The sequence below is a fragment of the Terrapene carolina genome, unplaced genomic scaffold (genome assembly GCF_002925995.2).
Source record: "Terrapene carolina triunguis isolate 2854851 unplaced genomic scaffold, T_m_triunguis-2.0 Scaffold85, whole genome shotgun sequence".
Taxonomy (NCBI): Eukaryota; Metazoa; Chordata; order Testudines; family Emydidae; genus Terrapene; species Terrapene triunguis.
The window spans coordinates 56,715,347-56,738,754 of record NW_020664436.1 but is presented as its reverse complement, the minus strand read 5'-3'; the positions used below and the strand labels follow the sequence as shown (position 1 = coordinate 56,738,754).

Here is a 23,408-nt window from a genome sequence, read left to right as displayed (position 1 = left end):
TTTTAATAAAAACTGAGGTTATCACATAATCACTTCAGTCCAGGAGCTGCAGCTTTATGAAAGCCACCAAATACTGTGAAACTCAGAATAAAATTGTGAGCACTAGGATGCACTTCAGGACTCAGCCCATGTAATTTATAGCACGGCTGATTTTCATCATGCAGCATAATTGTTAGAGATTATTATATAACATTTATATTGCGTTGGCACCTACAGCAAATTCTGGTGTGTGTAAAGAGGAGAGTAGCGAGTAGGCATGAGGAGGTGATTTTACCCCTATATACAGTACTGGTGAGGCCGATACTGGAACACAGTATACAAATCTGGTGCCCACGTTTTTAAAAGGATGCTGAAAAAATGGAGAGGTGCAGAGAAGAGCCACCAAAACGATCCAAGAGCTGGAAAAAATGCCTTATAGCGAGAGACCTGAAGAGCTTAGCCGATCCAAAAGACCACAGCGCACAACGAGAAAATACCGGGTCCACAGGGGCTCGCTAATCCAGCGGCAGGAAGCAGGACAAGAACCAGGGGCTGGGAGCTCAAGCCGGACACATGCAACATTAGGTATAAAATAACAGTGCAGGGGAGTCACCACTGAAGCGAACTGCGAGCTTCTCCACCTCTGGCGGGCTGCAGATCCAGGCTAGCTGGCTGCCCAGCTGGAAGATTCGCGTTGGCCAAACCCTGCCGCTGGGGCTCCCTGCAGGGCTGGGCGGGCGCAGCCGCGCCCGAGGTCAGACTCCGAGAGCAGCTGGTGCCCGCTGGCCGGCAGCGCTGGAGCATGAGGGCTGGGCTAGGGGCTGTGGGGTCCCCGCCGCCGCAGGCCGCAAGGGGGAGCCGGGTCTGCGCAGCGCCAGGCGCAGGGGCGGCCGGCCGGCTCCGGGCTGCTGGGCACCAGCTCAGACACATTCCGCAGCGCTCCGCGCGGTGCGAGCCCCAGGAGCCGCGCGCCACCGGCCGGGGCCTAAGCAGCAAGAGGGAGCGCGCGGCGGACACGCGCAGCAGTAGGAAGATGGCTGTGAGTATTGTAGGCTGGGGGTCTCCCCAGAGAGACACCGCGGGGGGAGGGGCTACTTGGCGGCGCGCCAATGGGGGGGTCTGGTTTGTCGCCACCCCCTCTTAGGCTCCCCCCCGCCACGGTGCGTTCCCCCTCCCCTCTGCGCGCTGACGTCGTCGCGTCTCGTTCTCTCGGCGGCTGGAAGCGGCGGCGGCAGGTGACGGTGGCTCGGGCGGCTGTTTGCTCGTCGCCCAGCGGTGAAGGGACGGAGCAGCGCGAGCCGGGCCCGCGGGTGAGTCCGTGACGCCGCCGCGTTCTAGATCCCGCCGCTCGGGCGCCGGGGGCCTGCGCGCGCCCGCGGGGGGAGAGTCGGGGGGTTCCGCTCACCCACCCCGCGGGCTCCTCAGAGCGGCTCCCGCTGGGGCCTCCCCGCCCCGGGGGCTGGGGCGGATGCCGGGGCCGCCGTGCGGGGCCCTGGACAAAAGGCCACAGAGCCCCCGGGGTGGGGTGGGTGGTAACTGCCTACGGAGAAGCAGGAGCCCGCCCGCCCCTCACTCGGAGCGGGGCCCGCACCGCTTTGCCGGGTAGGCGCGGGGCGGGCAGAGCCCCTGGCAACCACCCACCCGGGGGAATCGGACTGCGTCGTTTGGCAACTGCGTACCCCCCCGGCCCCCGGGCCCCGGGCCCCCCCCCCCCCCCCGGAACTGTGCTAATTTATCCCCCTCGCCCCCTTCCGAGCTCAGCCCACGGGTGGGGGTGGGGGCAGCGCATCGGGGAAACTTGACCCCGCTCAACATTTTATTGAAAAAAAAAAAATCTTAAACTATCAAACTCGCAGTAAATTTATAATTTATCCACGAGCTTTGAAAGCCCTCTGGGGAGGGGACCTGTGTCTCCTGACAGGTGGGAAGCCCAGGGTGGGGTGTGATGTAACTAGGCTTGGGAGAAATTTGTTGTTGTTGTTGTTTTATGATTTGCAGGGATAATACCCATGTCTATTTTTCTGCATATTTTTATTGATTTAAATTTTCATGGTTGTGGGAAATTATAGGTAGTCAGACGGGTTCAGACAATTGTTTAATGACAGTAGACACTGAGATTCAAGAAGTTATGTTTTTATAACTTAAAACACAAATTGTCAACATCACATGTCAAAACATAAAACCTAAATGTTCTCAAATCAAGCTCTAAGAAGGTCTCAAGCAGCATTTTTCTTATTTTGTCTCTGTAAATTTCAGTTATCATTGATGGAATTATTTTTCATGGGTTTATGTGTATGGTGAAATTTATGTTTACCAACATTTACTGATAAAAATCTTACTTCCAAGCTTAGATATAAGTAATATCCAGACATTTGAGAAATAGCTGATCATCTTTCATCCGAATCTTGCATTCATATGTCTTTTGATGACTTCACACAGGATTATTTTGCTTTGTTTTAGGTATTTGTAGTGTTTTCCACAGTTTCTTCTGTGGTTGGGTATTTTGAACAGTTAGTGGAGGCAGAATTGACTTGCAAATATTAAAATATATCTAAGTTTCAACAGTCTAGACCAGAGGTCCTCAAACTGTGGGGCGTGCCCCCATAGGGAGGCATGGAGGAACATTGGGGGGAGGGGGGGCAGAAGGGAGAGGCCATGGCTGCTCCTCAGAGCAAAGGAACTGCGTAAGTGTGAAGTTTTAATTTTTAATATCTTTTAAATAATGCTGTGCAGTATTTTGTATATCCTGTTTTCAAAATGTCATCTCTGTAGCTTGTAACTTTCATTATTGTAATAAAAAACTGAGCTAGGAAATTATATCAAAATGCTTAAGGTACTTTGGGAGGTCTAAAAAGGGGGGCACCCAAAAACTTTTAGTGAAAATGTGTTTTTTGGTAACTAATAGTTTGGGCCCTGGGATTTCCTTGCATTGTTTTTAGCGTGTTTAAATGGAAGGTGAAAATAGATCTGTGGCCCAGTTTTTGGTACAAAGAACAGATGACACAGCTTCTCCACTGAAACTAATAGACTACTAGGAATATCTGGTAAATATAATTTTTATCTAAGAGAAACAGATAGTAACCTATATTGGCATGATCTAACAAATTGAAAGAGTTTTTAGTTCACAATAAAAAGGATAAAACGTTTACTCTTTGACTGAATCTCATGGTAATCTTCCTATTTTGCGGACTGTAAATGTTGTAGTTTATTTGCTTGTCTGCTAAAACAAATTCCAGAATATTTAGTAATCGTTAGGAGGAATAAGGTACAGAATTTATTTTTGTGTTTCTCAAATTTGATATCTTAAAGGAAATATTGCAATCAAATACAAGTTTGAAAACAAAAGCACAGAGGCAGCAGTCAAGTGTTGACAGTTTGTTTAAAACTGGTCTTTGGAACTGCTCTCTAAAATGGATTATCAGAATGAAGCTTTTGTCAGATAGTATTGAATTAACAGTAAAATCTGAATCTTGATTTGGTCAAAATGAGACTAAATCTGACTTTTATTTACTGATAATTTTGCAGCAATTTACTCTACAATCTGGTGGACAGAACTAAATTGCTAACAATTACAGTAGTCGTAAGAAATAAAAAATGCTACTCTGACTCTATTGATATGGTGCAGAATCTGTGCTGAATGAAGGAAGGAAATTGTGCCCATTTTTTTACTAATGTGTAAATCAATTGATGAAATATGGTTTAACTTGCATCTTCAAATTATGCAGCATCAATTTAGCTGTAATTGAACTGTCAGTTACGAAGATGGAACTGCAGAATTTTCAAAGCGTACAGGAACAATTGACTTCTAGAATTGGTGGTAGAAAGCCAACTTAACAGAATCATACTCTTTCTCTGCTGTGCATTTTAGTCAAAGTTATAAAGGTGTTGCTGTATCCAGCACCTGTCTCTACACAGCAATGGTAATTTGGGGCCCGAACCTGCTTCCACGGACATTACTGGCAAAATTCCTGTTGGAGTTAATGAATATTACATTGTTTTAGTTATGAATGGTGAATCAAAGTTTAGATGTATTAGAAATAAGTCCATAGTAGGACTATTAAATTTGGCAGTTGTTTATCCTTTATTAGAAATAATCTTCAACTATGTTAAGGGCCGTTCTAAAGAGGACTGTGATCAATTGTTCTCCATGTTCACTGAAGGTAGGATAAAAAGTAATGGGCTTAATCTGCAACAAGGCAGAGTTAGATTAGATATTAGGGAAAACTTTCCAGCTATAAAGGCAGTTAAGATCTGGAATAGGCTTCCAAGGGAGGTTATGGAAACCTCATCATTGGAGGTTTTCATGAACAGGTTGGACAGTCGCCTTTCAGGGTGGTCTAGGTTTACTTTGGTCCTGCCTGAGTACAGGGGGCTAGACTTGATCACTTCTTGAGGACCCTTCCAGCTCTACGTTCCTATGATCCTGTGAAATTGAAACTTCTGTAACGCATCTGTCCTAACTGGAGCTTAGAATTCAGGTTCCAGTTGTAGCAGAATAAGAGGAGGAAAACTTTTATTTTTAACGTCTCTTCACTAGTTTTGATAAAAATGTTTGACCATTTTATACTAATTTTTTTCCCAGTGATACAGTAGTGAATGGATATATCTGCTAACTAAACATCAGCCCTTTTTATTAACTGATCATGGAATGCATAAAAGGACTCTATCAACTTGAAATCTGATCACATCATTTATATATCTATATCTATAATCTTTCTAATCACTTTATATATATATATATATATATATATTTTTTAAATCTTTCCCACTGCTTTGCATTCACGCAAACATGGGAAAGTTACTGGTTATATGGGGGAGACAGTGAAACTGTCTGTCACAGTGTGCTGTCAAATGCACAAAGAAGACAAACTAATTTCAGTTATAGTAATATCATGTGTTAATTGTAGCAATGGCAGGTAACAAATTTTCAGACGGAAGTATAATTTTCATTTTTTAAGTTGGAGTATTTTAAAAAAATTCTGCAATTTTTGTAACTGCTTCATGAGTATTAAGCAGAGGCACTATTCAGACAGGGTTTTGTTTGACTTCTTTTGAGTCAGGGAGCCTAATGAAAAATTCTAAAATTGGCTTTTGGTAGAGCCAGCTGTATTTACAGAAGAAAAGTTTATATGTATCTTAAATTACGTTTATTGACAAGTTATTGAATGAGGATTTCATATCTTTTTAAGCATACAGGGGCAATCTTAAATCTTAATTTCATGAATTAATGTCTTAATTGCATTAATTATTTCAGAGTACTCTGTGTAGTGGTACAGTACTCGCAAGGTTGGCAGTACTGTTTAATACAAGGCTTTAAACATCCACTAGCCTTTGGCAAGCAGGAAGCTTTCCTGCTATCTCCTTTTGCAAAATATAAGCTTCTATCTGGAAATAAGTTTCTAGCCCTTATAACTGTGAAGATCACCTTCCAAATATGAACAAAGTAGAAACTGAAAGCTCTGTCTTCCTAAATCCGCAGATTTTTAGTTCCTCTATTGCTGTTCAGAACTCCAAAGCAGCATCCAAGCAAAAACTGACCAGAGCATTCCCAGTCTTCACTGCTGTTAGAGAGTACTCTGTGGGCAGCAATTAAACTGACAAGAATAATCAATTTTCTTCTGTTTCAATTTGGGAAAAGCTCTGAGCAGTAGAGGAGGGCGCCAAAATCAGATGCAGGGGGGATGATGGTTTTGTTGGGAGAACCCCACCATCACTCTTGCAACAACCAGAGGGGCTTTGAAGGATGCAGGAGACACCTGCTAGCCAGACACTTCAAAAGATGGAACCCCTGAGTATAGACCATGGACATCAGTTTGGTAGGAATCCCAGCACCTTTCACTTTCACAGCAGCTGGTGTGGGATGTGGCTGTCACCTGGATGTTGCTCCTGGCCATTGGAGCTGCTCCTCTAGTTTAATAATTTGGCTGTTAGGTGTTGAATAAATGTTTCAGCCCCTGTGTGTGAGATGATTGGTGAATGAAATGAAGTTTTATGTGTGTAATGGGAGAGTTGGGGGTGGTACAGGTGGGGAAGAGAATGTTAGGTGCATAGGGTGAGAAATTACTTTAAAACATACAGAAATTCGGAGCAGGGGCAGTTTGGGGAAGGGTGCGGGTTTCAGCACAGGTATCTTTCATCCTGGCTAGGTAAATTTTTCAAGTCTTCCTTAATGTAGAAATAACAATTTAATGAAATGTAGAAGTTTCCTGAAGTCAGTTTCTGAAGTAATTCACTTTAAAGGTACAGAGCAGTTAAAAAGCTGCTTTACCTTAACCTTATAATTATATCCCTGACTAGATTTTTTTTTTTAGGGATAATTACACTCCCAGAGCATACTCTTTTTAAAAGGACTCATTCAGAATTGAAAGACCTGACTTATTTTCCTTCTCCCCACTCCACAGTTAATTAATTTGGGTTATGATGTGTATCATCACCTCTGACAGTGGATTTGGAAAAGGGTTAGACAAAAAGCTTCTTTAAATGAGATGCAGCAGCTGTAATTCAATGCCAGCTTCTGAAAGGTGATAGATCAAACACCGCACCCAGGGCCTTGAGCTTTGTTACAACTGACTCTTTGGTCACAGTAAACCCAATATCTTGTCTGTTGGGCTGCTTAAGGAGGAGCTGAAATTTTAACACTGTTGCAGCTTTTCTTTTTGGAAGCTAATGGGTGGAGGGAGGTGGGGGATGACCAGAGACACTGAAAACAACCTTTGCCTTTAAAAGGGTGTGAGGACATATGTTGAGGCCTGTTGAACTTGGCAATCTTCCTTAGGAATAATTTCTAAAATGTCCCATACTCAGCTGTAGCCAGATAATAACTTTAGTATGGCCATTTATTACTCCAACACGTTAACTAAAAAGTCATCTAAACATTTACAGTCTGCTGTTATCAATGATGTATGTTCTACAATTATGCTAAGTATTCAGCTCTCTCTCAGGGACCTATCACTTTTTAACTTCACTCTGCTGCATACATATGAGTCTGATCTGTGCACTAAAATTTCACTGAAATAGCTCTTTTCTTGAGTGAATGGAAACATATGACACTTCCTCACGTTCACTTTAAAATGAACCTCAAATGTAATACATGATGCAGAGGAGGAATGTATAACTCATAGGCATAGGTAAGGCAACGGTTTAGTCAGGGTATTTTTAGTAAAAGTCATGGAGAGGTCATGGGCAATAAACAAAAATTCACAGCCTGCAACCTATCCATGACTTATACTAAAAATACCGATGATTAAATTTGGGAGAGGGCAACCAAGGCCAGCAGCACCAGCTGCCGGGGCCAGCGGACTGCAGCTGCTCCGGCTGGCCAGCTGAGGACTGCTGCCCGAGGCCATGGCTGCTTTGGCCGGCCGGGAACCACTGCTGCTCCAGCCGGCTGGCCAGGGACCGCTGCTGTGACCGCCGGAGCAGCGGCTGATGTGGCTGTCCCGGGGGCCAGCTGCTTTGGCACCCCTGAGGTCAGCCACACTGGCCCCTGCGGAAGTCCTGGAGGTTGCGAAAAGTCACGGAATCCATGACTTCCACGAGCTCCGTGACAGACACGGAGCCCTACTCATAGGACTGGTAATGCTTTAGAGCACGAGTAAGGCTGTGTCTATGCTGCCACTTTCAGCGCTAAAACTTTTGTTGTTCAGGGATGTGAAAAAACACATCCCTGAGCAACAAAAGTTTTAGCGCTGAAAAGCGCCAGCATAGACAGTGTGATAAAGCTACCACCGCTCGTTCTGGGTTTTTTTTTATCGCCGGGAGAGCTCTCCCCTGGCGATAGTGTGTCTACATTGCCCACGTTACATCACTGCCGTGGTCGCGCTGTAACATGGGTAGTGTAGACATACCCTAAGAGTTATCAACTATTTCCATATTTCATTCCCTTTTTTTATAGCAAGACCTCTCTTGATCCCACTTAGGGTATGGGAACAATGTGATCTTGACACCTTGGTATCATTTTGTGACCTCGTGGGGGTTGCAGATCCCTGCTTTAGAGTTATTTGCTTACAGGTCACTGCTTCAGTTCCAGCTTCTATCATTAGTAAGACAGTTATTACCATCTGATGGCTATTTGCAATGTGTGATTTGTTCAGCAGAAACTAGACTGACACTAATTCATGTCACACAAGCCAAAGTGTATCATGACTGGCATTAACTGGTACCCTTGGCACTTTGAAGGAGGCATTTGACTAAATGGTTATGGAAACTGAACTACCTTCTCATCCTCTCTCACAAAATGCATACATGCAATTTATTATGAATGAATCCCAAAACATTTTTCGAATGTTAAAGCCCCTCTGCCTTTCCAAACTCCCTGAGTTTAAGAAGGGACTTGTGATTGAGCACACAACTTCCTAGAATTATGCAATGTGTCGAAAGGCTTGGGAAGTAGAGAGAGTAGTATTAGGTATGAACATAGTTGCTCTTGTTTCTCCACTGCTTGTCAGTACATAGGAAGCAGCAGTCTTAAGAATCACTGTTCACCCGCAGTTACCTAATTCTTATATACCAATGCAATTGCCTTTATAAATACCTTAGAAAGTGAGGTAGGTTTGTTGAAGTTTGATATCACAAAAGTGGATGACAAAATGCAGGCAGAAATTGGGGATTTTAAAACAAGACGACCACCTGTTTGAAAACTGTATTTCTAGATGTTGAAAATATCCTGCATAAAATGGTAAAAGAGGGTGGTATTCTTCTGTTTGCTGGAATGAGAACATAACACTGTATTTTGTTTGCTATTAGACTGCTAAATGAAAGGGAACTCTGTTCAGTGTTGCTCTAATAATGATGTTTTCTTTTCCTCAACTTGCAGAGAAGTTGAAACGCTAGTAGTGTTCCCTTGTGCAGTGCAGAAGAATGAGCCAACAGTGGGAAAGAGTACACTATATTCTGATTGGATACATTTGAAGAGGATAATTTTAGTCTTGTGGCATGCTTCAGCAGGAACCATACTAAAAACGAAGTAAGCTCAACATCGTTGTTTTATTATGTTAATTGACTTGCATTTATCAGTTACTTAAAGAGATACTGAGTTGAGGTTCAAAATCTGGCCTTTACTATTAACAAAAATAATTATCTACTTGAGTAAATCCAGTTTCTCTCTTTGAAGGGACCCACAATGCCTGAAGGCTTTTTATCTAGATCTCCTGCATCCTGTTCCAAATTTTGAGTGCTAATGAGGACACTTCCAGACATACAATTTCACACATTCTTTGGCTGTATGTATGATTTAATGATAATACATTCCTATAAAAATAGGGGATAACAGGGACAGATGTCTGGCAGAAGTGTGGGTTGGGTCCATCTTAAGTGGTTTATTGCATTTCAACGTGCATTGTTTAATGTGGTTCAAATGCCCAGTGTTCTTTGAGCATTCTTTTCACACCTGAATTTTTGGTCCAAATGTTTCAGATAGTTTTATTTTTAAAAGCGGTCTTTGAAATGAACTATGTATATTTTAGGCTGCTTTCTGCAACAGTGGTAAGAAACATAATTCTTCCTGTTTATCAGCCATTTTAAAAAGTGAAAATAGAGCTTAAGCAATTAAAGATAAAGGCAGTCCTACAGATTGACCCCAATTAGGTGTTGATCAAACTTCAAAATAAAAAAAATTACCATTGGGCTAAGAACAAACATGGGAAATTTCAGCCCAGAGTAAGCTATCCTTTACTTATATGAGCACCTGATTGTAAGCTTGGAATGAAAGTGCCTTCTGAACCATAACTTGACCATTGCTACTGTGGTCTCTAAATATTTTTTTCTCCTTTTGAAGTGCCATTTACTAATTTTGAAAACAAATGTTTTTTGTTTGTCCTACTGGATCTGATTAATCAAGTAAACCCGTAGAACATGATTATTAAAGAAAAACCATTAATGATAGGATCTTCTAAAAATGACATGTTTAGATAGTGTTGGTTTTATTGAATTTAAATGTTCTGGGGCCTAATTTGTGCATATGCAACTCCAGTTGACCTCAGCTGTTATAGGAACCAAGAAGCTGATTGGGCCTCTGGAGAAATGGATTAAACCTTCAGCCTTGTTAATTTAAAAAACAGTTTTTTATCCCTCTAAGTTATGGAATAACAGTGCTTGTTTGAATTTTGAGATAAGATTGTCATGCCCTAGCTACCTGAAATCATTCCCCCCCAAATAATTGTCTTCCTCTTTTAGCTCAAGCCAAGTGAATAAGCAAAAAGTCCTAGATAAGCCAGTTCCACACTCGCAAGTCAAGAAGCAGAATTTGATTAGTTTGGCAATCTCTTCTAGAGACTACACACATCTGTGTAAACTAGGAATGTCTCAGTTTCTCTCCTGAGAGCCAGCATTCCAAGACTGAAGGCAAATCTAGCTTCCCCCCACTCCACCCTACATGTTTTCACGTGGCAAATTGGAAGTAACATAGGTTTAATGTTAGCTATAAATTAACTCATTTGAACCATTGATCAGAGTTTCTAAGTGCTAATGCTCTTTGCATTGCTATTACTAAATAGTGGGAACTTTGAATCTCCTGTCATTAGAGGTTACCAGTAAGTGCAATTTGTGGCACCAGAATTTGTGATTTTTCCAATACCAGCTGCATTCGTGCTTAGCGTTTGGCAGTCTCAGCTTTCTCTGAGGTGTTAATCAGGTGTGATATGAAACTTGTATAGAAAATTATTTATAAACAAAGGGTGTTTAACTTCCTCCACTCCTCTAAAGAGAGGACAATTTTAAAAAGAGCATTCAGAAGGGAGTCTCTTGTAAAACTGGTAGGGAAATAAGAATCTTTACCTAACTGTCTTTCTGGACAGTAATACACCATTATGGAAGCTGCTGTTCCTGCTCTCCTCTTCAACTGTTGGCATATGGTAATCAGTAAAGGGTTTTTCTTTCAATTACTTCCCTGGGAAATACCAGCTCCATTACATCCTGTGGGTATTCTGAGAAATCAGTAGCTTGTGTCCCTCTGTAATAAACTCTCAAGCACAAACACTAACTTGAATCTAAACAAATTCTATTCCAAAACATAACTTCAAAAGTCTGAGAAAGCTACAAAGCAAGCTAATTGGAGGAAAATCTGTAACACAACTGGTATAGTATCTTCTCAGATCATTCTAGGGTGAATCACTCAATTTGGCATATATTACTGTGCAGAAAGACAATTGCCAGATGGTAATTCTATTTCTGCATTCTGGCATGTCAATTCAGACACTATTACAAAGATTCCATTAATCTTTCCTCTTAGTTATTGATCTTGCCTAAGGGAGGGGGAAATTCTCAGATAGGAAACTGACATATAGGTGGGCACAGTTATCCACATCATCTGCTAAGTGCTCAAGTTGTAGTGCTTTTAGCAAGCATAAATTGATGACCAGGAAGTGGTTTGAAGAGATTAGTGTCTGTCATTCAGAAGAAAATTATGACGATAGTACCCAACTATGTTACCTAGCAGATAGGGAATGCACTAAAATAAAAGGCCTGAGATGCTGCTACATACTAATCCTTTTAAAATCCTTATCTGTGTCTGAGTTCCTCAGGGATTGCACATCCTCTGGGGAAGAAGAGAGTTTCTTGGTTTCTGAAGGAGCTGAGTCCCAGGTAGTTTGATAAATTTCCTCAAGATAAACAATCTTGCTGTATTAGGAGGAAGATCGTGTAGAATTAGGATTCTCCCAAAGAGAGCACTTGGGATTCCACAACAGAATGAACGGGAAAGATCCCTTTATTAGTTTTCTCACCGATATTATTTTAACCCTTCAGGTAGCTTTTTTGGAGTCATGGAAGCTATATGAAGGACCCTATCTAAAACTAGAAAGAGAGGTTTGATCTTCAGATTTGTATTGTCATGTAGCCTGCTTTGTGTCCTTAGAGTTCCCTTTTTCCTTTGAATTCTGTAGGGGATAAAGAATGCCTAACAGCCTAGGTGAAACAGTTCTTTCCCCTTCTAACCTCACACAGCTTTCAAACTGGGTTCTCTTCCCCCCCACCCCCCCTGAAAATTCCTTAACATTAACTTTCTGAAATTTTCAAACCTTTGGGGTGTTTGGTTCTGAAAAAGAAACCTTGCTCCAAGAGAGAGAGGGTCTGGTAGGCAGCAGTCTGTATATTGTAAAGAGGACTAGTATCAACCCTGAGGCAGCTAATACCTTGTTCGGAGGAGGGAAGATATTTTAAAGGACCGTTTTACTTTGAGAACACCTACCAAAGATGGTAGGCTGGAGAGGCAAAGTAGAAACTGATAGTTACCCACTTGGGAAGGGAGGGTGGTACCTCAGGCAAGAAGCAGCTGGAATGGTATCTGTTGCCAAGCCTAAATCTAGAGTTAATATGGTTGCCAACACATGTGTCACTGCTAGTTACAGCCATGTCTGGTAGGAATTATGATGCAGGTTCTCTCTGAGCACTCTACAACACTGGTTCTCAACCAGAGGTACGCATACCCAAGGGGGTATGTAGAGGTCTTCCAGGGGGTACATCAACTCATCTAGATATTTACCTAGTTTTACACTAGGCTACATAAAAAGCACTAGCGAAGTCAGTACTACCTAAAATTTCATATAGACAATGATTTGTTTATACTGCTCTATATACTATACATTGAAATTTAAGTACAATATTTATATTCCAATTGATTTATTTTATAATTATATGATAAAAATGAGAAAGTAAGCAATTTTTAAGTAATGGTGTGCTGTGACACTTGTATTTTTATGTCTTTTGTAAGCAAGTAGTTTTTAAAGTGAGGTGTAATTTGGGATTATGCAAGACAAATCAGACTCTTGAAAGGGTTGGGGTACAGAAGTCTGAAAAGGTTGAAAGTCACTGCTCTACAACACTCACCATTCATCACAAAGTTACTTCTTTTGCCTGGGTGCCTAGCTGACTCTTGAGGGCTATTAGATGAGAGGAAGGAAGGAAAGTCCCTCATGAGAACATCCCATAGAGTGCTGTGGGGGTGGGAGAAGCCTGCTGAATAGGTATTTCCATCTTCTAGACTCCTGAGTTGATGCTCACCAGCATTATTAAGACAAGCCCTATAAGTTGCTTCATGTAGGTGCCTACAGGCAGAGCACTTCTTGAGGATTTTCTGTCATGAAAGCAAGATTTACAAACTCTCAGCTGCTGTTCATTTCTTGAAGAGGCATACAAACAGCTGGCTGACTGAATGCACTCAAGCAGAGTATGCACAAAAGAAAATTCCTTATTGATTAGCTAACACCCTGCCTGGGAGCACAGAAGGAACTGCAAACCAATTAGTCTGAACTGGCATACTAAAACTGAAATAGACAACAAGGTTGGGATGCTGAACTTGGTATTTGGAAGCCATTGTTTTTGTTAATGTCCCTGAACTAGGGAACAGAATGCTATAATCTTTCCTAAAGGTATGCACCTATAAAACTTAAATATTTTAAAATGTTCAGTTTGTTTCATATCTGATTGTCCAAAAGTTTAACTTCATGGAAAGCTTTTATTTCTTCTGTGGTTAGTACTGTCTTAGGTGAGTTAAGGTACTGATTTGGCTTAATACTTATAACCTGACTTAAATCTATTTCTGATTCTTTGTAGGATGGCTGGCTGTGGTGAAATTGATCACTCGATCAACATGCTTCCCACTAATAGGAAGACAAATGAGTCATGTTCCAATACAACACCTTCCCTGACAGTCCCTGAATGTGCTATCTGTCTGCAAACGTGTGTCCACCCAGTGAGTCTGCCTTGTAAACATGTTTTCTGCTATCTGTGTGTGAAGGGAGCTTCCTGGCTTGGAAAACGATGTGCACTGTGTCGGCAGGAGATTCCTGAGGACTTTCTTGACAAGCCAACCTTACTATCGCCAGAGGAACTCAAAGTGGCGAGCAGAGGCAATGGGGAATATGCTTGGTACTATGAAGGTAGAAATGGTTGGTGGCAATATGATGAACGTACCAGTAGGGAGCTGGAAGATGCCTTTTCCAAAGGTAAAAAGAGTACTGAAATGTTAATTGCTGGGTTTTTGTATGTAGCAGATCTCGAAAACATGGTTCAGTATAGGAGAAATGAGCATGGACGTCGCAGGAAAATAAAACGGGACATAATAGATATACCAAAGAAGGGAGTGGCCGGGCTTAGGTTGGACTGTGATTCTAACACTGTCAATCTAGGAAGAGAGAGCTCTGCTGATGGCGCAGACAGTACATCGGCTCTGGGGGCTGCTGCTGCGCAGCCTCTAGCATCCGTTTCTGCTAGACCCCTAACTTCACTAGATGGTCAGCTGACGAGTCCTGCAACGCCATCACCTGATGCAAGCACTTCTTTAGAGAACTCTTTTGCCCACTTACAAATAAACGGAGACAACATGGCTGAAAGAAGTCATAGGGGAGAGGGAGAGGAAGACCATGAGCCATCGTCTTCTGGTAGGGTGCCAGCCCCTGATACCTCCGTTGAGGAAACCGAATCGGATGATAGCAGCGATAGTGAGGATGTGTATGCTCAACTTCAGCAACACACGTCCTCTGCCCAGCAAAGACACTTGAATGCGAATGCAAACCAATCAGTAATAGAGAGACCAGTGGCAGGGGGTGGGGCAGTAAGCACCAGTGTAAGATCTAGAAGGCCTGATGGACAGTGCACGGTAACTGAAGTTTAAATTTAGAGCCATGTGTTTTAAAAACTCAGTCCAGTATCTGTAAATTTTCTGTCCATGCTGGCATTGCACTCAAACCTAGCAGTGTATTTGAAGTGGGAGGGGGGGAAAGGGGAGAAACAGATTTGGCCTGTTAACTTAAATTCTCAACATGTCTCAGCTGGAAGACTCTTTAACTGTAAGAAACTGGGGTGTCTTGTTAATGGTTTGAAAGCTACTTAGCAATACCCAGTTTTCTTGAAAATGTCTTTTGTGTTTATTTTGTAGCATTTTACCCCGTGGAGATACTCAGTCCCTTTTTGGCCAATGTATATCCACTGTACAACTCAGATTGTCTTCATTATATGACTGTTGCATTAAGTGTCTTACTACTTTCTGCATGGATTGATATATGAAAAGAACACTAAAGCAATGTGGGAACAGACAAGATATTGGGTATGAGCAGGATGCTTAATTTAATGTGAGAAAATATATGTGAGTTTGGAGTTAAGATGTGTTTTATTAGACAAAGAAATCATTTTTATCTTCATGCAATGGAAATGTAAAAATGCTATTAACTTTTGTTGAAAATTCTTATCTGTACACACTTCATGGCGTTTTCATTGGCTTTGCTGTCTAGTCCTTGTAGTTTGTTTTTGAGGTCTTTGTTGATCTGTCTTGTTTTTGTTACAAAATTTATAATTTAATAAAAACTACACTTTAACAATCTGTGGTGTCTTTGCATTTTGATTGAATTGTACCAAGGGGCACTTAGACAAAGGTATCATGAAGCAGGCATGCTATGCTGCCAAAAAGGGAGTTTTGGGTTGGCTTTGAGGGATCTTGAAATTCTCACTTCCCAGACCAGGTTATCATGTAGTGTGCTGACTGGTATGAGCACATCCTTCTGGCTGACTGAATGTTAACTGTGGTGTCAGAAGCCGTGCATTCTGATTTCAAGGCTGCTCAGTTCATTTTGCTGTTGTGGTGGAGAAGTAAAGGATTGCAGGAGAAAACCACAGGTGATCTATACCTGTTACATCCAGTAGTGGAGCACGTATGTTTATCTGGATGTATTTCATCTTAGACAAGCAGCTAGTTTAAATGTTTGGCCCTGGTTGTGGCAAAGCTAAGGTATGCAAATATTAGGGAATACATTTCCATTTGTTTATATACCATTAGAAATCTAATTCTATGCTTTCAAAGGGTGGGGCATGCTTCTGAGGTTTTCGTAGATCTGGTCTACACTACAGAGTTAGGTCGATGCAAGGCAGCTTACATCAACCTAACTATGGACGTATCTACACTTAAATTTCGCTTCCGCTGACATAATTGACCCTTAGGCCAACCTAATAACGCCTCCTCCACAAGCAGCTAAGAGTCAAGATCAATGTAGTTATGTTGACACAGTGTCAGTGTAGAAACTGTGTTGCTTATGTTGACTGTTACTGGCTTTCAGGAGCTGTCCCACAATGCCCCACGCTGATAGTGCAATCCATACAAGCACTCCTGGTGAGGACATGCACCGCTGACACAAGGAGCAAAGTGTAGACCCACACGAAGTTTTTTTTTTTCTCTCCTACTGATAATAGCCCACCTTAATTGATTAGTCTTGTTAGAGTTGGTATGGCAACACCCATTTTTTCGTGTTCTCTGTGTGTATATCTTCCTATTGTATTTTCCACTGCATGCGTCCGATGAAGTGGGTTTTAGCCCACGAAAGCTTATGCCGAAATAAATTTGTTAGTCTCTAAAGTGCCACAAGTACTCCTCATTCTTTATGCGATGTACTGTAATTACTCTGGCGGCTTTATACCAATGTAAGTTAGGTTAACATAATTTTGTAGTGTAGACATGGCCTTAGTGGGAGATGTGGCTCTACTGCTGGCCTCAGTGTCAAAAGACAGGATAAGCCTTTTCCCACTATGGCGTCAGAAAAGCTTACAATAGTTCGAGCTGACTTGAGCTCCTAAGTACTGCATTTGCTTTTAATTTTCAAAATTCATTAAGAAACCACTTCAGTTAATTCAGTCCAGACTTTGGTCGGAGGGAAAGGACATGGCCATATTTGCAATAAAAATGTACAAACTAAGACATTATAAGAAAGCATCTATTAACATTTACACTCAAAGCATATTTCTATAAAGCATTATGGGGTGCAAAGTCACAAGGTGTTTCAATGTCTGATTGTTAGGGGCCCTGGTGCCTAGTGGATCCTCAGGAATCCAGGCTCCTCGTACTGTGCATGAGGAGAGTTAGGTGTCTAAAGAAGGGCCTCAGCAGCTGAGTGAGGAGCTTCCTAAGCTAGCCAGGTGTGCAATACAGAGCAAAGAGATCTTAGGGCCAAGAATCTCCAAGGCATTTAGGCCCCAGACTGACAGGCCAGAGATAGGGCCCTTCAGCAGCTTGGGATTCTCAGCAAGAACCTGCTCCTAGAGTTAGGCACTTAAGCCAGGTCAGCACCTTAGGTAGCCCATGCCTTTTCTTAGGAAAAGCAAAAGAGAGCCCTCCTATAGCCTATTAGTAGGGTACTACTCACCTGGCAGGGGAACACCCTGGGGTCAAATCACTGCTCTATCTGGAGGGGAACACAGGTCTCCCAAATCCCTGGGGTGTGCCCTCACCACCAAGCTGTTGGCTAGGTTAGTTGGGCTTTCTCAAGCTCATCTGTTAGTGCTATTCCATTGTTTATAAATAACTATTCATTGGAGCAAGGATGTGCACCTGCATACCCTAACCACTAGGCTCGCTCTGGCTTTATGTATGTATAGTGCAAAAATTTCAACAGGAGAGCATGGAAGGGACCCAGCCCCACCTGGTGATTAGGGCATTCACCTCTGAGAGGGGAGACCTGTGTTCAAGTTTCTGTTTCAAAACAGGCAGACGGGAGAACTCAAACCAGTGCGTAGTATGGGACACAGCCACCGACCCCAGGGCCCCTTTTGTGTGAGGTCCCATAGGTGCGCTGTGAGACCTCCTACAGCGACAGGCAGGGAAAGACCTAGCCTGAGAAACTTGCTAGGGATTGGAGTAGCTGGTTAGGAGTGGGGCAGCAACAGGCCTTGGGTGGCTTTGTGCCTGTGTACCAGCAGAAAGGTAAGCCCCTGTTGGGTTAGGCAGCAGCTGAATAGTGGCTTTGAGAATGTCAGTGGCCCTTAAACGTTGGGCCTTAGGCATCTATGTAGCTTTGTGAATCTAGCCCAAAGTGAATTTTACAGTCTGCCATAAATACAAAGAGCATGAAGGTGCCTATTGGCTCTTTTCGTATAGCAGAGCAATACAGCTTCCCATGAGTGAAGCCCAGAGCCACAAAGCGACTTAGGCATTGCAATGCTGTGTCAAACCTGACAGTTAGGCACTTAGGGGGAAAAAAATCACTAGACTCCACAAAGCCTTAGTAGGTGCCCAGTCTTCTTGGACAATGAATGGGGAGAGATATGTGCCCAAGAATGTGATCCACAAAAATCACTTTCCTACCTAAACTAGCCAAGAACTGATAATGATGCCAGAGGTATTTCCTAAGCACCACTCCCATCTGGATGATAGAGAGAAGGGATTTGAACAGACATCTCCTGCCTCTCAGAAGAACCTGCTAACCAGTGAGCTATGGGATAGTCTGATTGGGGTGAGCTTCTCTCGATATGTCCTCTTGACACTGCTCTACTTTAGATAAATGATTAGTCATTGGAGCAGGGGGACTGGACCCTCAGGCTTCCACCTCCCTAACCACAAGGTTATAGAGGCATTCTCACTCTTCTCTGGCCTCTCTCTCAATGACCCTTTTATTTATCCTAAGTGTAACAGCTTCAACAGTAGACCTTCCGGGACCACACTGCCCTCCCCCATCAGCCCCCTACGTAGGGCACTCCCCTGAAATGTAGGATTTGAACAGGGTGCGATGCTTTCTCAGGGTGCCCAGGACTGATTCATCTTGTTACCCCCTCCACCAGCAACAGGGAGTCACCTGTAGCTGGATGAAAGCTCCCTGATACTACCAGCCATTCAGCCACTCACACACTCTCTTCTGGGTATATGCCAGTCCTAAATTTGCCTAACAGGTTAACACTAGGTGATCCCTGTCCTTGAGCTCCTCTGAAGACTCCCCCACCCCTACAGTATCCAGCTTTTTAAGCACTGGGCATTTACCATATTTGCTGTCCCTAAGGGAACAGTATACACATAGCTAGCTAGGGTTGTCAACCCTCCCGGATTGGCCAGGAGTCAACATGAATTGGGTTTGATCTCCCGGAGGCTATTGAAGCCAATCTGAGAGATTTTAGGCTACTAAAAGTCCAGCGGCGCAGTGGGGCTAAGGCAGGCTCCCTACCTGTCCTAACTCTGCGTGGCTCCCAGAAGCGGCCAGCGGCTTCTAGGCACAGGGGCATCCATGGGGTATCTGTGCGCTGCCCCCGCCCCAAGCGCCGACTCCGCAGCTCCCATTGGCTGGGATCTGCAGCCAATGGGAGCTGCGGGGGTGGTGCTTGCAGTCAGGGGCAATGCACGGAGCCACCTGACCGCCCCTGAGCTTAGGAGCCAGACATGCTGGCTGCTTCCTGGGAGACACCTTAGGTAAGCACCGCCCGGCCGGAGCCCGCACCCCTCACCCACTCCTGTACACACCCCAACAACCTGCCCCAGCCCTGAGCCCCCTCCCGGACCCAAACACCCTCCTGCATCCCAACCCCCTGCCCCAGCTCTGAGCCCCCTGCACCCAAACTCTCTCCCACACCCCAACCCCCTGCCCCAGCCGAACCGGCTCCCACAGCCCACACCCCAACTCTCTCCTGCACCCCCAGCCCCTGCCCCAGCCGAGCTCCCTCCCACAGCCCACACCCCCAATCCCCTGCCCCAGCCCTAAGCACCATCCCACACCCCAACTGCCTCCTGCACCCAAACTGCTGGCCCAGCCCTGAGTCCCCTCGTGCACCCAAACTCCCTTCCAGAGCCCACATCCCAACCCCCCCCCCGCCCCAGTCCTGAGCCCCCTCCCAGAGCCTCCACCCCACAACCCCTCCTACACCCCTGCCCCAGGCTTAGCCCCCTCCCACACTCCAAACTCCTCGGTCCCACCCCCCAGCCCAGAGCCCGCATCCCCTCCCACACTTCAACCCACTGCCGCAGCCCAGTGAAAGTGAGGGAGGGTGGGGGAGAGCAAGCAACGGAGGGAGAGGGGATGGAGTGAGTGGGGAAGGGGGCCTGAGAGAAGGGGCAGGGCCTCAGAGCAGGGGGTGGGACAAAGGTGTTTGGGTTTGTGTGTATAACTCAGGAACAGGTCCTCTATAACATACAACACTCAGCTATATTTATAGTGACAACAATCTTAAATTTACGATTGAAGACTAAGCTCTAAGCCAGGGGTGGCCAACCTGTGGCTCCGGAGCCACATGCGGCTCTTCAGAGGTTTAATATGCGGCTCCTTACCTAGGCACTGATTCTGGGGCTGGAGCTATAGATGCTAACTTTCCAATTTGCTGGGGGGTTCTCACTGCTCAATCCCCTGCTCTGCCCCCACTCCACCCCTTCCCCCAAGGCCCCTGCCCCTTCCCCTTGCATGCCCTCACTCCTCCCCCTCCCCCCCATAGCCTCCTGTGCACGTGAAACAGCTGATTGCAGTGGGCAGGGGGAGGGGGGGAGTAGGCGCTGATCAGCGAGGCTGCCAGGAGGCGCTGGGGAGCAGATGGGGGGCTGCTGACATATTACTGTGGCTCTTTGGCAATGTACATTGGTAAATTCTGGCTCCTACTCAGGCTCAGGTTGGCCAACCCTGATGTAAGCGATAGTATACAAGGATAGCAGTTGGGGACAGAAATGATTACATATAAAATTATATGTGAAGAAGCGTGTTACACATTTTAACTTAATTTTAACAGGCCAAAATGCTTGTCTAAAGCAGTTTCTCACCATGTTGCTAACCAATGTGGCTAGGATCCTACTTTCATGGATGCAAAAAAACACTGTCCTTTTTGCTTTCTCAGTGAAGGATAACATGGTGTCCTTTTTGCCTTGTAGTTATATACCCAAAGTTCATTGTCTTTGCACCCTAAAGACAGAACAACCCCCTGTGGTTTAGTCTCTGGTGTATTCCCATTCCTGTTTACTCCGTATGCAGATTTGGCTTCCAGTGTGTGGGCTTACAATGCTTATAGCCAACAGATAGACAGGTGAATCAATGTCCTTTGTCTGACCCAAATCTTGTTTGTCAGCTCTAGCTTGCACACAGATTTCAGTATATATACACAATTCTTTAAATATCATCCATACTTACATCTAGCAACGATTAGGAAGATGAGTATGACATAAGCTTTTATAAGATTCTTTAGGGATAAATACTATGAAAGCAGTATATTAGGTGTAATGAGTTTGGCAGGCCAGATAAGGGTTGCTGTTACAGAACAGTGAATATTTCACCAGTTGGCACTGAGGGGGTTCTTAGTGTCACCCAAAGGTCACCCTTCTTCATGTCAGGTGGCGGGGGGTGGGGAAGAAGGGGTAGTGAACGTGGGGCTCTCACAACCTGGGCTCTAACCACTGAACTAAAAATTATATGGTAATGTGCCTGATCGAGTAGGCAGCCTCTGCACACGCATGCTGGATTGAGCCCTGCAGTTTCCCTTAACTGTGACATTCTCCATCACTGACAATTTGAAAATCAAGACCGGATGTTTTTCTAAAAGATCTGCTCTAGGAATGATTTGGGGATGTTCCATGACCTGTGTTATACAGGAGGTCAGGCTAGATGATCACAATGGTCCCTTCAGGCCTTGGAATCTAGGAATATCTATGGCAATTTACTATGGTAGGCTGTTTTGCATCCTAATGCTCACTGAAGGCTCACACTCAATCTTAGGCTAAGTACAAGGTGAAAGATTGTTTAGCATAAGGAATTAACTTGTTGTAAGAGACAACTCAAGGTGAACTGGGCAAACGTCTCTGCAGTCATAGGCCAAAGGAGAGTTAGTGGGTTATAGATTGTGGTAATGAGCCATAAATCCGGTGTCTTCACTGAGTCCATGATTTTTAGTGTCTAACAAACTTATAAATTTAAGTTCCTGGGATCATCTTTTGAAGGTGTGCAGGTTTCCTTCGCAGGCAAGGACTGAGAGGTCAGATATGGAGTGATCATTCTGTGAAAAGTTTTCACCCATGGGTGTTTTTGTCTGTTGTCATTTTTCTGCGTGAGTTCATTTGAGAGTGTAGTGATTGTCTCGTTTCACCCACATAGTTATTGGGGCATTCAATGCAGTGGGTGTGGTGCACCACATGTTGTAATAAGCGTATCTAGGATCCATGGATCTTGTTGAGAGGTATTGATTGTAATAGCAGTGGCGATATGCCTACAGATTTTGCATCTGCTGTTATGGCAGGGTCTGGTGCCACTTTGAGTTGGTGTGTCCTGGTCTCTGGGGAGTTTGCTGCAGCTGATGAGCTTGATGAGGTTGGGGTTTTTTTGAAGGCCAGAAGAAAGAGTTTGGGAAAGATTTCTTTCAGGATGTGGTCCCCATTGCATATGGATCATAGTTCTTTAATAATATGCTGTGCAGGTTCCAGCGTGAGGTGGCAGATGACAATTTGGGGAGTTGGTCAGGTTTCCTTCTCCTCATATTGAAGCAGGTTCTTTTACAATATTTGGGTGGCTCATTCCATGACAAGTTCTACTTCTCTGGTGAAGTGTCCTTGTTTGGTGAAGGTGGTTTTTAAGTGTGTGTGTTCCGGACTTTCTCCTTGGAGCATATTCTGTAGTACCTGAGTATCTGGCTGTAGACCACAAATTTCTTGGTTTGTTTGGGGGTGGTTACGAGCTCTGTGGTGATCTCTGAGTTTCTTGTATATAGTTTTCTGCAGGGATCCATTGTTGAAGCTAATAAAATATGGGATCCTGGGATTTCATGTTTGTTTTTCAATCGCATCTATATCTTATTTGCATCACTTCCACATGAACTGTAACTGATGGTCCTGCAACAACCACCTGACATCTGAAAGTCAAAATAATTCTTTTCCTTTTTGTAAACCTAATTCAAAGAATGCCTGTCTGAAGGTCTAGGCAGTTTCACATTTATTTACTAATGCAAACCATACATCAAAAATAAATCCAGTTGTCAGTCTTCACCAATAACAAGAATAAATTAACCATCCAACTATAAACAGAAAAGATTGAAAATACCCCAACCATCTGACATCCCTGTGATGGGTTGGATCACAGAAAGCCCCCGGAAGCTGCCACCCGATATGCCAAGACTACTTCTACCCCTGCCTTTTCTGCCAGCTCAGGACTCCAGCACCCTGTCCTGCTGAACCAGACACACCCTTCTGCTGCAACAAAGACCCAGGGTCTGAATTACTTGCCCCAAAACTGCAGGTTTACCTGAAAGCAGCTAACAGAAGTGTTCCTGTCTTTAACACTCAGATGCCCAACTCCCAATGGGGTCTAAACCCAAATAAATCCGTTTTACCCTGCATAAAGCTTATACAGGGTAAACTCATAAATTGTTCGCCCTCTATAAAACTGAAAGAGAGATATGCACAGTTGTTTGCTCCCCCAGGTATTAATACATACTCTGAGTTAATTACTAAGTAAAAGGTGATTTTATTAAATACAGAAAGTAGGATTTAAGTGGTTCCAAGTAGTAACAGACAGAACAAAGTAAGTCACCAAGCAAAATAAAATAAAATGCGCAAATCTATGTCTAATCAAACTGAATACAGGGGGCTGGGGTGTGTGTGTGGGGGGGTGCAGAAGTCAGGGCAGGGGGCTGGGGAGGTGTGGGAGGTGCAGGGGTCGGGGCAGGGGGCTGGGGAGGTGCAGGGGTCAGGGCAGGGGGCTGGGTGTGTGTGATGGGGTGCAGGG

The 23,408-nt window shown here is 44.1% G+C and overlaps 1 protein-coding gene across 2 annotated transcripts; it reads left to right on the top strand.

The window, feature by feature from the left end:
- Positions 1-895: 895 nt before the first annotated feature.
- Positions 896-15,292, top strand: RNF146 (ring finger protein 146). 2 transcript variants are annotated; one of them, XM_024197340.1, is made up of 3 exons: positions 896-1,018; positions 8,795-8,944; positions 13,528-15,292. In XM_024197340.1, exon 3 carries the CDS (start codon positions 13,529-13,531, stop codon positions 14,585-14,587), a length of 1,059 nt encoding a protein of 352 aa, XP_024053108.1. In that variant the 5' UTR covers positions 896-1,018; positions 8,795-8,944; position 13,528; the 3' UTR covers positions 14,588-15,292. The 2 variants fall into 2 exon arrangements, with proteins under 2 accessions (XP_024053108.1, XP_024053107.1); XM_024197339.2 differs by lacking the exon at positions 896-1,018 and adding an exon at positions 1,196-1,289.
- Positions 15,293-23,408: the final 8,116 nt, after the last annotated feature.

Coding starts and splice junctions, on each gene's coding strand:
- RNF146 (XM_024197340.1), top strand. CDS start 13,529: ATGGCTGGCTGTGGTGAAATTGATCACTCGATCAACATGCTTCCCACT.